The 14,564-nt window shown below is 37.2% G+C and overlaps 1 protein-coding gene across 2 annotated transcripts in view; it reads right to left on the reverse strand.

The window, feature by feature from the left end:
* Nucleotides 1–14,564, reverse strand: part of ZFYVE9 (zinc finger FYVE-type containing 9) — a 64,732-nt gene that overhangs the window by 33,613 nt on the left and 16,555 nt on the right. Inside the window, exons 2-4 of one of the 2 annotated variants that reach the window (XM_064455085.1) lie at nt 13,121–13,225; nt 5,950–6,054; nt 3,079–5,159 (exon numbers count right to left, since the gene is read on the reverse strand). In XM_064455085.1, the coding sequence (XP_064311155.1) occupies nt 3,079–5,159; nt 5,950–6,019 (2,151 nt within the window). In that variant the 5' untranslated portion in view covers nt 6,020–6,054; nt 13,121–13,225. The remainder of the gene's footprint in view (nt 1–3,078; nt 5,160–5,949; nt 6,055–13,120; nt 13,226–14,564) is intronic. The other variant, XM_064455086.1, reaches the window with a different exon arrangement.

Consider the following 14,564-nt stretch of genomic DNA (forward strand, 5'->3'; position numbering starts at 1 on the left):
GAACATCTACACCTCCTCTCTTAGGCTGCATCAACCTTCTAACAGTAGTAATGCAGAGGAAGAAAACAATCCAGCACAACTGACAATTCAGTCTTGTTATTAACAAACACCAAGTCATTATCTCAGTATATCAGGCTATAAAAAATAACATAGCAGTGCCAAAGCAAGTTTTTATGTTACTAGGGTTTTCAGGTTCACTGGGAGTTGTTAAAGCATTAGTTGCTAGGGGGTTTGGAGATTTTTTTTATATTTTAGTGGAAAAATATAGTTTTGGTTGTCAGTAAAAAGATGACACACAAATTTTCCGGTTTTCCTATCAAGGATGATCGTTTCATCCAACAATAGAAAATACATGTATACATAAGGTAAAATTTATGAATGTGCTCGCACACATCTTCAGATTCCTAATTTTAATTCAAAATTTACTCTAAGTGTATTACTTTCTACCACTCCCCTGACGTTCATATCTTCCATTAATTTTGCAATTATTATCCTGAAACTAAAACTGAGACAGACTTGCCAGGTGCCACTCAACTATTTTTAAATGCAATTTTCATTCCCAAAATAAACAGATATATTTACCCCTACTACAATGATTTGTCATTATGCTAATAAAGCTTAAAAAGAAACTGTTGTGCTTTTAAAGCTTGTGTTCAAAAATATTTAGTCCCATGACCTTAGAAACAATTATTGCAAGAGCTGAAGACACCATCTCCCCAATTTTTAAGTGAGATTCATAATTTTAGCGTAACAGTAGAAGCATCACTGTGATTCAGTCATTACCTACACCACAGGCACATGGTCAACGTGACTTGCTTTGAGGACGGTTACCTTAACCAGTAAGCAAGAGCAGACAGCTGAGAATAGCTATGTCTCAAGCCACTACAGCTAGATTCATCAGACCTTGCCTGTCAAAGCCTTTGGTCTTTCCTCCCAGAATCATTACAGGAAATAATTGTTGTAAAGCAATTTGCAGTAAGTGCTAAGTATTATTTGACCTATTCTGAGTCTTAGCATTTATTAATAAGTGCTTCTTTTTAGAGGAAAAAAAAGAAGGCACAAAATACCAGAATTTTCTGCCGCATCTTTTGACTGCCTGTGTGCCAATTTGGCCCAGTCAACAGTAGCTAACAGAAGCTTCTAGAAACAAGCCATTCTGAGGATTATTCTAACACTCTGAGAACATTAAATACTAATACGCGATATATTTTTAACATCTGAGAAACAAGTTTGTCTATAGAGCAGAGGGACCTTTTATTTTACCCATTCCCTACATATCATCCAAAACAATGCTGTTTGTTCTTCTCAAGGCTTGCCTTCAGTAATCAAAAAAAAAAAAAAAAGAAACGCTACATTTTTTTGACTTGCTCTATCTGTGCATGTTTTATTCACTTTGTTTACAGATATTTTCATTTTCTGCTTCTCATTTGTGCAATTCAGGGCTTCAGTCATTACAGGGAAGTAATTAAATCCAAGCAATGAACTTGTTTAAAACACAAAAATAAGTAGAAAACATTACTGTAAATGAAAATTGTAGTTATATTTGTTAAACTCATTTAAAAAACACAAAAGAATGACGTTAGTAACTGACAGTATAAGTTAATATATCAAAGCTAAAATTACGGACACCCCTTTAACTTGTATGCCTTACATTTGATATTAACTGAAAGGTACACAAAAGGTAGGCATGTACATCATATGATGCTTACTGATCTCCTGTGGTTACTAGCTCCACATAAGGACTTCCACTGCAACCAACCTCCAAGAGGATGGGCAGAAGCAAGCAACTGGAAGTCCTGGACCAGTGCACAATGAATGTCTGCTTAGCTTTTAAAAGTGTCCTGGGAAAGAATTTTCAGCATGCCTCAAAATCAAATTTGAATTAAATCTACTTATCTGATGCTACAGTGAAGAGACTGAGTCCTATGCATTTTGTTTACTAATGGGACAAGTAGCACACATACACAGTCCTTTACAGAGAAGCAAGCCTGGGTTTTCTGCTAGGCTGCTTCCAGAAACAGGTGGCATAAGGGTCTGAACTCTCCACATACATTTGCTTCTTTTATGTCCTTTATTCAAGTCATTCTGCTTCCCTGCATTCTTCTTGTGGCTAAAGATCTTGCCCATAGCAGTCAGGAGGTCTTTCAATCAACTTCAGAAACCTTTAGATAAGGCCTAAATGAACCAAAGTTACTTTTACTCTAGTTTTTCATGGGGTTTAATATTTCTTTTAATCTTAAAAATATTAATGAATATCTATTTGACAAAAGTGTTAGTTTACCACTTTTGAATCATCATATTTTTTCCTAAGTTCCTACCTCCCATGTGTCACTGACTTTTATTTCAGTAACAAGGTATTTGGAAATACTTTACAAGCTTATCATTTACCATAAATTTGCCACATAAAATTTTGTATTGACCTAGATGGCATATATATAAAACTTTAAAAAAAAAGTCAACAATAATATTTCTTACACAACACAAAATGATAGAGAAATTATACTGTAGTTATCTTCATTACAAAACTTCTCACCATGTGTACATACATCAGGTTACAGATAATTTACTCTATTTTTTTCCAGGAGCAAATGTATATTCATTAAAATAATGTAAGCAATATGAGAAAAGTTAGTAAAGACAACTTAAAAGAACAGAATTAATCAGCCATCTAAACCAGCAGGAACACCAGTAATTCAACAGCACACCTCCAGTTCCCATCAATATGTTTCAGTATCTGTAATGGGATTATTGCTACAGTAATATCTGCAAACGAGTTTCCTGCACTTAGTCATTTTATAGCAGTTTGACATGAATCCAATGATGTTGAGTGTTGCAATCAACACATACACTGCTCATACCAGCTAGCAATTCTTTCAGCTGTAAATAACAATTAGTTATTCTCTATTAGAACCCTAAATAGATTAGAGCTTAGAAACTCCTTTTTTACCTTCACAAAATCACACATGATTTTTCAGGAAGAGATGTCACAGGTAACTATAACCAGTTGCTCTGACTCGATTTTATGTAGTATCAGGAAAAAAAGGGTGCTTTGAGCTTACTCACAAAATATGAACTTACCTTCCCACAAGCTCTGCAATGATGCCTTCTTTTGGTGAATGTAAATCTGGCCTCGCATTTCATACAGTTTGGTGCTTGAGAATCTGGAACCCAAACTGGAGCCACCTCACCCAAAGTCGTAAAAGGCTTTCTGGCTGGAGCTCCAAACTGACCAGCTCTGAGATCATTATCTGGACTATCTGGGGCTACTGCAAGGCACGGACTACTAGAGACTCCAGATTCATACACTTCCAAATGTTCTCCATTAGTATCAGTAACAGAGGCATTTAAAGATGTTTCACCAGGAAACGCGTCTGCTGTGTCCCCTAATTGTGTTTTACCAAAGATATTTTTGTTTTTACTATTACCTCCACAATTTGGGGGAACAAGATCATTTTGTAAGTGGTCCGATAATGGCTTCGGAATCTGCAGTTTAAGATTTGTAGGTTGTTTAGGTCTTGCACCACCAAAAGGAACACTGATAGATTGTAGATTAGTCACTGGTTTTGGTGAAGCTTGCCCTTGCATGGATGAAACCTGACTACAAAGATTATGTAAATAATTTTTCTTTAAGTGGTCACCAGTGCTGTTCAAAATAAGACTGCTCCCTTCTGTCGTCTCATTTCCTCTCTGTTCATAAACATTAGTGTAACATTCTGACTTGCTTTCCTCTATCTCCTTTTCCTCTGTTACTGAGTCTTCCTTGGAGGGTAAAGTCTTTGGAACATGAGCAACAACTGGGTTCTGCATTCCATAGGAATCACAACCATTAGACAGAGAGCTTGCTGCTGATGTAGCCATGACATCAGAGAGACTGGATGCTTCAAGCTCATCTATACCAGTTCCTTTTAAGTCTATGCCTGCCTCCATTATCCCATCTCCAACTTCTTTACTATTACTACATGCCTCATCAGGCTGTTCCGTCTGCAAAAGTCTTTCATTCTCTCCCAGAGTTTGCTTATTATTCATGTCATTCAACTTAGTCAGTTCCCAACTAGTCATCTCCTGAGATTCAGGGTAACACTCTGCCATGCTGAGCAATTCCGTTGTGCCAAGATTTTTATCACATTCAATGACTTCGCTTTCAGTGGCACTAACATCCTCGGGGGCAAAATGTTCTGCAACACGTTCCTTGTAATTGCCACTTCCAGCCACATTAGGTTGACAAGTTTCAGTGAGCCCAGATAGCCTTAACTGCAACTGTTGGGTTGTTTCCTGTTCTATTATTAAGCTTCCATTACTTGAACCAGAAGAAGAGTTTTTAGCTTCTAGATCCGTTCTCTGAGGAATGGCTTTACTAGTAAAATTTTCAACTGATACACAGTTTTCTTGCGTTTTAACGGTACCGTCAACTGGTCTCTGTAAAAGAGTCACTGCATTAATCCCTGCAGTTGTAGCTTCTGAAAACAGTGAATCTTTACTCATATTAAAATCATCCTTTAATCGAGAGGAGGGGCACGCAACGGTCATGCTTTCAGAAGAAGCATTAATCAAATGACTTGTAGAGTCATCTTCAGTGCACAGCCGATTTACCTGCTTTTCTGTATCTGTATCTTTTTCCGTGGATCCATTTACAGTAACACTAAACTGATCACTCTGTCGGTTTTCATTATCCAGTGTAAAGCTAATAGTGTCCATTAGGGACTGACTGTTGTAATTTTTACAGTCCAGCAAATCACCACTTTGTAGTGTTCTTCTGTCACAGCTATGCATGACTGCCACCACTAGTACATTCTTCTCCTCTGGCAAGCAAGCTGTATTTCCACATTTCTTTTCTCCTGTTTCTGCAGTGTTACACTGATCATCCCGATTACTGTTTCTTTTAATCAGTTGATCGTCTGCTGCTGCCTGATCATCAATCCACATGGTTGGGGTCTCTGGGCTTATGCTAAAATCCTTTCCATTTGCACAGCGATCCCCTCCCCCTGTTGGTGTAGTCACTGAATGAGACACGGAGAAAGATTTTAATCTCTGTTGACATTCATTAGGAGTTGTAGCTTCAATCACATTGGCCACAGTGGGGTTAAATGACAGACGACGAGAAGGCGGATCTAGAATCTGATTCCACTTTGCACCCAATAGCGCAGGTGAAACAGCGGCATCTGAAAAAGTGTTTAAATAAGAGAACTTACTGTCTTATTAAAGCTACAGGTTCTATTAACTCTGTTGCATTAGAATGCCCCAAATATAAATGTGGAGATGTATAAATATGGGCACAAAAGTAAAACACATCTGCCATAACTAACATCCTTGATCAACCATTAGTATTGTAAGCGCATAATGTTTCTGGAACTCAAGAAGTTTAGAGCTACGCTGATTAGTATCAGGTCGAATTTGCACAAGCAACTTTAAACTATTGATTAATATACTTTAGACATCTAGAAATGCCTAGAAAGATTCCCAGTCCCACAAAATACTCAACATCTTTGGCAGCACAGACATAGCAATTAGACTAAGCAAAAATTTAATACTTCAAATATGATAATTTTAATTTTATGATTTATGTGACCTAATAAAACATTTCTACGCTTGAGTCTCCCAAAACTGCAAAAGAAGCTTAGAGTAAGTTTTGCCTGATTTGTTTAAAACAAGTGATTAAACTACTGCCACTGAGATTAAGCTTCACAGAACCTTTCTTTAAAAAGTGTTTGGAAGATTTTCTATGAAAAAAGTAAGAAATTTTTAAAAAGTAATCAAGACGAATGGAAAAAAAGAGAATACTACTGCCAAATACTGAAGATACACCACGCAAAATTAATAAATGTTCTTTGCAAGTTCTGAGATTAATTTGCAACTCAAACCAAAAAGGGTATCACAGATGTCTCCCTCTTCAATGGTTTTCTCTGTAGAATACATCTAATGTGCACCTACAATCTTGTTCAGATGACTCACCTTCGTTTTGCTCAAATTCATCTAAAACCTTATCGAGGTTATATGCCTCTGCTTGGAAATAGTTCTCCATTTGTCAGGGAAAGACCACCAGACTCTTGTCTGAACCTGGCAGGGAACAAATTATAATAAAAAATTTAACCTTCAGTCAGCAGTGTTCCACTACATATTGCCCTGATCTAAGGGGAAAGAAGTCCTTTGTAAATCAAATTTTACATACATTACATGCATAAATCAAAAGTATTTTCCAGGAATAAAAATTATTTGTGTGCTTAAACTTGCTTAATTCAGATTAACAACCTCCCCAAACTTGCTTTGGATTTTATTCCCTCCAGTCTGCCACATTAATGTGTCTACCCATCAGGATCACTGCAACAGTAAGAGCAAAACTGTTCCAACACCAGTCAGAAAACAACAGTCTAGAGAAACAGAAGGCCAGCAATCTGAACAATCTGAAGATCTGGCTTTCAGTTCCACGCTACCACCTATTAGCTCATGTGTTTGAATAAGTAGTTTAAACTCTCTGTGCTTCTGATTTTTTTAATGTATGCTAGGCTAGGAGTATTCTGTGTTACTCATGTCCCAGAGATGCTTCAAAGATTCATACTTGTAAAAGTTGTTAAGGGACTTAATGGGTGTTACTTGAATTGTGCTAGCTCTTAAAATGCCTGCTTTAATACTCCTTGTTCCCCTGAAAGGCAGGCACTGGAAATCTAGCAAAAAGCACAGAAGTAAATTGTCTCATCAAAAATACTCTCAGGCTAGACAGGAAGATGACAAGGGGGAAACAAAAAAAAAATCCAACCCTAAGTCATTAAATAACTTTCTAAAACTTCACATAATAAATAACATTTTTGCCCCAACAGTAGGAATATGGTCTTCTTGCTACCAAAGGCTTGCAGCAACAAGACACCCTGATTAATTTTTTAAAAACATTCACTACCAGCGAAGACATTTTCAGTGAGAAATGTGTGACATAACCTATATACCATGAAGAGAGACATCGATTTGATCTGTTCTCTGAACATCATCCAAAACAACCTTATTCTCTTCAGAGCTGGCTTTCAATGTTGTGAAATAAGGAAATGGAGGAGGAGAGGGTGAGAACCTTGTTTTGCAGTAAGAAACAGTGTTAGTCCTGACAGCTAGACTCAGCTCAATTAAAAACCTGCTCTGTTACACTAGAGATAGAACAGACACAAGAAACACATCAGAGGAAGTCTCCAACTTAAAACTATACTTTAACATTATCCCCATAGTATCTAGATTTGAGGAAAACATCAGCCAGTTTTATTCAATTACAACATTAAATGCAGTTTTGTATTTATTGAGGGCAACTATGATTAGGTTATTGGTAAAAAAGATCATGCATTAAAATATCACAAAATGCAGAGCTCAAGTTTTTAAGGTTGACCTCAAATTTGACACATGGTGTTTTTAAAAGATTATCATGTTACAATGTAAATACATTGCTATCTAATATAATAAGATTAAATAATATTTTAAAGACACATACAAAAGCCAATTTTAAAGAAAATGAGTATAACAGCAATTTAGAAATTTTAATACAATCACTCAAAAAAAGACCATTTTGCAAAGGAATTCAGACATCAACTAGATATGTCCTCTGTTCTGGGATTTTAGATTACCTCCTTCTGCAAGGAAAATAGATGATTGGCCATATTATTTACTGTACACAGATGGACAGATTATAACATAAGCAATGGAAAAGCTGGCCACCTTAAGTAAAGGTTGCATTTCAGAAGTCTAAAAAAACTCAACACTTTACATTCTCTACCAAAAGCCAAGTTCTGACCCCTAACTGTGACAGAGTGTACTCTGTGATCCCTTTAGATACCTACTGTAAGGTCTTCCCAAGTTATCCAATCTGCCCGCCAAGTCACTGTATTAAAAATCTTTCATACCATTTTAACTGAAACAATTACATTTACTACACACATTTCAATTAAACCAAAATAATTTTTAAAGGCAGATGCTCCTCCTTAGACATACAAATACTAAATTCATTCAAACTACATCCAAACTGTGAGGGTTTGGAGGTTCTGTTGCACCTTTCTCTCTACCTCATTTCAACTCCTTAATAGGAAGCATCTTTACCAGCTCAGTAAATATCAAATATCAAAAGTTAATTAGAATCTGTCCCAATGAATGTTTTGCTTGAATTTTTTTCCATTCAGAGTTCTAAACATCAACCAAAATTAACTCACTATAAGATTGTTTTCTACAAAATACCAGAAAACTTCACATAAATTTATAATATATTTAATTTACATTATAACGATAATGTTCCAGTCTAGCAAACAACTGATGAAGAAGTGAACAATTATTCTTAGGCAAAGTCGTAGAACCATAGAATCGTTAAGGATGGAAAAGACCTCCAAGATCATCAAGTCCAACCGTCAACCCAACACTACCATGTCTCCTAAACCATGCCCTGAAGTACCACATCTACGCATCTTCTAAATACCTCCAGGGATGGTGACTCAACCACCTCTCTGGGCAGCCTGTTCCAATGCCTGACCATGCTTTCAGTAAAGACATTTTTCCTAATATCCAATCTAAACCTCCCCTCATGCAGCTTGAAGCCATTTCCTCTCATTCTACCGCTAGTGACCTGGGAGAAAAGACCAACACCCACCTCGCTACAGCTTCCTTTCAGGTAGTTGTAGAGAGCAATAAGGTCTCCCCTCAGCCTCCTCTTCTCCAGGCTAAACAACCCCCATTCCCTCAACGTCTCCTCGTAAGACCTGCTCTCCAGACCCTTCACCAGCTTCATTGCCCTTCTTTGGACACACTCCAGCAACTTGATGTCCTTGTAGTGAGGGACCCAAAACTGAACACAATATTCAATACTCGGCCTCACCAGTGCCGAGTACAGGGGCACCATCACTGCCCTGCTCCTGCTGGCCACACTAGTCCTGATACAAGCCAGGATGCTGTTGGCCTTCTTGGCCACCTGGGCACACTGCTGGCTCATGTTCAGGCAGCTGTCAACCAAAACCCACAGGTCCTTCTCCACCAGGCAGCTTTCCAGCCTCTCTTCCCCAAGCCTGTGGCGTTGCATGGGGTTGTTGTGACCCAAGTGCAGGACCCGGCACCAGGCCTTGTTGAACCTCATAGGGTTGACCTCGGCCCATTGATCCAGCTTGGTCAGGTCCCTCTGCAGAGCCTTCCTACCCTCGAGCAGATCAACACTCCCGCCCAACTTGCTGTCTTCTGCAAACTTACGCCTGAGGGTGCACTCGATCCCCTCATCCAGATCATTGATAAAGATATTAAACAAGACTGGCCCCAACACTGAGCCCTGGGGAACCCCACTAAGGTCAATGATGCAAAGAGTATTTGTCAGTGAAGCACTGAAGACTGCAAAGCGTCATACAAAATTTTTGTGTTCAGTGCTTGTGCTTTTGTGTTAAATTGTGACGCTGTTTGAAGCCACTGCACTCAGGTTTCCATGCACCTTCGTAGTGAAAAAGGGCACTTGCTAGGACTTAAATACAAACTCTGCAATACGGGTGGCACCAAAGAAATAGGCTACAAACACTGTTTTTTTTCTCTTGCTTATTTTAGTGAAGATAATGATAACTGACAAGCAAGTTGATGGGGAAGGAATGCTATGCTGATTATATAGTTGCTGAAAACATGTTTTAAAGTAACTCTTTGAACGACTGCGTTTTGATTCTGTGTAACTGATTTAGAAATGTTTAGAAAAATTCAGGCCTGACCATTCATACAACTGAAAAACCTGAAAGACTGATAAAATTACTTCAGAACTAACTCAGATTAATGGTTAATGGAGTAAGTCAAATAAAAGCCACATTTGCCTCTAACATTTCCTAAATTTAGTCCTATACTAGCTGTTTTTTCATTGTCATACAAATCAGGAACAAGATATGCCTAACCAAAGAAAGCAGTGTTAGAAGTTCATAATAAATATACAAATTTTTATTTACCATAGTCAGGGTTTGGCTTTTAAATTTTAGATTAAGTGTGTTTTTATAACATTAGAAAAATACAAATATTCAGACTTAGGAGACCACGTTTAACAATAATAAGGACATATAAAGAAGACTTATAATTTTGTTCCCCTTCCCTTACAATCCCAGTGTGGTCAACACTTCATAGCATCTTTGTGAAATTATTATTTTATTAACATCTGTATTATCTAATATTCAGTATCTAATATTTGTGAGTTTAAATTTGGTCCAATATGACAGAGGGATTGTTTCTATATTTTTTAAAATTCTAGGTAGAGAGAACTAAGTATAAACAAATATATGTAACCACATGAATTCTGAAGCTCAAATACTGGTGCACAAACATGCAGTGACCCAAAATCCAGACAGATGGATGCTCCTGATCCAAACTGAAGACAGAAAAGACCTTTTATATCATTATTGTTATTTCAATTACTGATGTACCAGGATATATGGAGAATCTTTTATTTTTAAACTCACAATCACTAAGCTGACAGCCACTCTAAATGAGATCTCATTGTCTATGCAAGTAGGTATTTCTCAGAGAAGGTCAGCTGCAATCTTCAGGTCTAACATCTAAAATAATAATAATAATAATAATTATTATTATTATTATTACTACTACTACTACTACAGTAAAGAACACAACGACCCCTCCAAGCTTTTCCAGAAGTTTCTGTGTCCAAGGGCAAAACACACTGCCAAACCCACAAAGGTCCTTACTGCCCATTCTTCCTGACAGAAAAGAAGGATGAGCACTCACGTTCCTAAAAGATACCCACAATGCTTCTTGACTAATACATTGTCAGCAGCTCATATTTTTGCCACTTTAAGATCTAATCCTTCAGCTCTGCATAGCCAGCAACTCAAGAGCAAAACAGAAAACCTTAAACACTATAACACAGCATGCTATAATAATTGGGTACCTGTTTTCCCTGTGGTTTAGAATTTAATTTTATTTTGAATATTTTTATGACGTATCCAACAAAAATAAAAAGATATTCCTTTACAGGTCTTTGGAAACTTTGATTGGCGCTCACAGGTAGCAGGTAAGAAATTTGGAAGAGTTTTAGAATTTTTCTAGTCCCAAACTTCCTCCTAGTATAAAGGAAGAAATAACATTTTTAAAGGATTCTTGATAGTTGTGAATCTCTTTAGAATTGCTCAACTATTCCAAGCCATGGCATGGAGAGCCATGAGGAGCAAGCACACAACTTAAACCCTGGAAAAGTGACAATAAGAACATGAGCAAATCAGGAAGAATTTCAATGGCAATTTTAGCTGTATGCTGCCAAAAAGGAAACACTTCCTAAATTAGTATATATTGGGATGAACAATAGGAAGAAGAGGATATTGTGCCAGTGCAAGGAAAAGGACACATAAATCACCAATCCAGTGAAAAGGATAAGATGATTTTTCAAAAATACAGTCCTCCATGCAAAGATTTGGCAGAAAAGACTAATTACAGAGGGGAAAAAATTAAATAGCAATTTTTTTTAAATTCTGTATTTTTAAAAAAGCATACAATGGCTACCATCCACTGGTACAGTAAGTCCAGAACCTAAGATAACTTGTCACCTATTGCAGAGTCATCTCCTGTCTTTCATGGCTAAAAGCTGATGAAAACATGCAGCCTGTCAATCAGATTATTTGCAAGCTCCTGTTGGATCACAGATCATACGTAATTCAGGAACTCTGTGTTTTACTTATCAATTCCTTCATACAACAGCATGGACTTACCATAATCTTCATCTCTAAAACCTAAGAACTTATGTTTTATCAAGCCTACATGCCCTTCTCTCCCCTAATGTCTAAATATAGAAGTGCATGTACCAGAATGTCTGTATCAGATGTATCTAGAATTACTACCCTAGTCACCACAGCATTCAGACATAAGACAAACTTTAATCGATTAGTGGGGAAGGAAGGAGACAGACGTAAAGGACAGAAAACCTTCCTTAAAATTAGATGGTATTCTGAACAGGCTTAACCTTAGAGACTGCCTTTGAAGACAATTCAGATATCCCACTTGCCAGCTTCTTAGAATCTTAGAATATCTGAAGTTGGAAGGGACCCATAAGGATCATCAGGTCCAACTCCCTGCCCCTCACAGGACTACCTACTGTACAAAGAGATAGGCCTTTTGTTATACCTACAAAGTCACAAGACTTGTATTTGTTTTGGTCTCTATGATAAGGAATTATGTAACCCATGATCTTCCACACTGCACATCCTACATTACCCTTAAGACTTTTTCACCACTGGAACCAACAGCCTTAAGCCTTTCAAATTTTCTTGACTCTAACAGTGGATGATGAGCACATAATCACATTAAAACATTATAATAAAATATACACCAAAAGGAAGTGCCACATACTACCATACAACTACTAGCCTCATAGCAAAGGCCTAAAAATCAGACAGCATGTAAAGAACCAGAATAAGATCTCAGCTGTCCTGTGTAGACTACTCTTTCAATATGAAACTGTAAACAAACACATTTCAGTAAACTCTTACTAAACAAAATACTTAAGTAGTTTATTATAGTCCTCACCAAAACTATATATGAAAGACTCCTAAGATGAAAGTTACAAGGGGCATAATCAAGTGGAAACCAAACATTGCTCATTCATCAAGATAAAAATCAGACATCCAGAAAATGTCATTTTCCCATAGCATGACAACATGGAATTATTTATCAAATGGACAAATTGATTTATTAGATCTAATGCTCCTGAGGACTTCCTTCAACTAAAAGAAACAATGGCCAAGTCCACATACTGTTCCAGCTCCCTTTAGTGGACTTTGTATTATTTGCCTCTGGGAAGAAAAAAATCAAGCACCTTTTCTGTAATGAACAGCTTGTTCAGAGAGTTCAGCAATAGCTGTATTTTTAACTGATGAGATCTGCCTACAGCACAGACTGAGGAAGAAAGACTTTGCCCACTTCCGCCCTCCCACAAACAAAATAAGACACATCTTTGCTCTAAAACAAGGCAATTGCACTCAATAAAAACCAAAATAACAAAATTATGAAAATACTCCATCATCTTCTATAGAAGATATGTATCCACAGAGGTGTACATATCTAAATATATATCCACAACCATCCATAAAAATGCATGCATTTCAAGTACATACCCCTGAATCATTATATTCTAATGCAGAACTCTTACCTTTTGCTCTTATACGTATGTTAAGAATCGAATGACCCTGTGCCTGCTCATGATGACTGCAGCACAACCAGCCAGTTCTGCTGAATCAGTGTGTTCTACCTGATCCTAGAAAGAAAATATAAACATGTATTTTATGATTGCAATTCTGCCACAAACCATGTTTTTTTAACACATGACTGCAGCTAGCACAGGCACATTTGGCAAATGCTGCAAGCCTTCAAACTATCTGGGTTACATTTGCAGCTTTAAATTCAGGAATCTATGCACTATGCCAGTATTGCACTCCAATATTCTAGGGAAAAAAGCTGCTAATAAAAAACACATTGCTACCTACCTACTATTATTCCTCATTTAACTGTAAACCCACAGAGTGAGACAGCAACTCCAATTGTCCTTGTATTCCTGGTGACCTTGACTGTAATGCTTAATTTATAAAACTAGCCTCTGAAGTTAATTATATTACACTACAATAGGCCTTCCAAAAATAAAGAGCTAGTATCTTTGATACTCAACAAAAATTCACGGCCCTCCGAATTCTGTAAACTGTATTCATCAGCTTTCCACTGATACGTTACAGCTGAACAACTTGTTTTGTCTTCAAATTATCCCCCCTACAATCTTAACCTCCCTTCATTTCCTAAAGGCTTCTTCTCTCAAAAACCACAATGGTGTCAACCTTCAATAGCAGGGAGGACCCAAGCAAAAAAAAAGTCTTCAGAAGAAACTCTTGTTCTCCTAACTACAGCATTTCTACAGGTCAGGTGCTCATTTTCACAGGCTGCATCCTAACACTCAACATAGCTCAAAGATCCAACACAGCCATGAGCAAAGAAAAGACTAGTTTATGACAAACAGTGCTACAAGAACAAGGAGTGAGATATGTTAAATTCATGTTTTAAGCTTTGCGGGTGCTGGTATTTGACCTGTTAGGTAGTTGAAGTATTTATTAGTGCTCTGGTGAAGCAGCAGCATATGTTAGAAAAAAATCTTACAACTCCAGCAAAATGAACAGAGCTAAAAAACAAATCAGTTCTCCATGCATGAAAGCGATATTCAGTGTTATACTACAATTTTCCCAGGGTTGTTTATTATTCTTTTCAAAAATAAGCTACAGTAATAATTCCAGGAAACTAATGAACTGAACAGTAGCACTCTTAGTAGTACTGTTTCCAAACCCAGAGTAAAATCCCACAGCTTTGTATGCCAACAGAACTGTTCCAGTATGCAAGTAAAATTTCTGATGTCATGTATATTTCTACCTCCATAAGCTAAGATTAATTTTGAGTATTTGGGAAATAATACAAATTATTCTGTTACAAAGTTCTTTGGATAGGCTTCATATGCATGCAAAAATGGAGGTGAGGGAAATTTAATTCCACTGGAAGGCTTCAGAATTATAATCTTTTTCAAAGGGATGTAAAGTACATCTGGCAGCAGGGCAAGG

Source organism: Phalacrocorax carbo, chromosome 6 (assembly GCF_963921805.1).
Source record: "Phalacrocorax carbo chromosome 6, bPhaCar2.1, whole genome shotgun sequence".
Classification (NCBI taxonomy): Eukaryota; Metazoa; Chordata; class Aves; order Suliformes; family Phalacrocoracidae; genus Phalacrocorax; species Phalacrocorax carbo.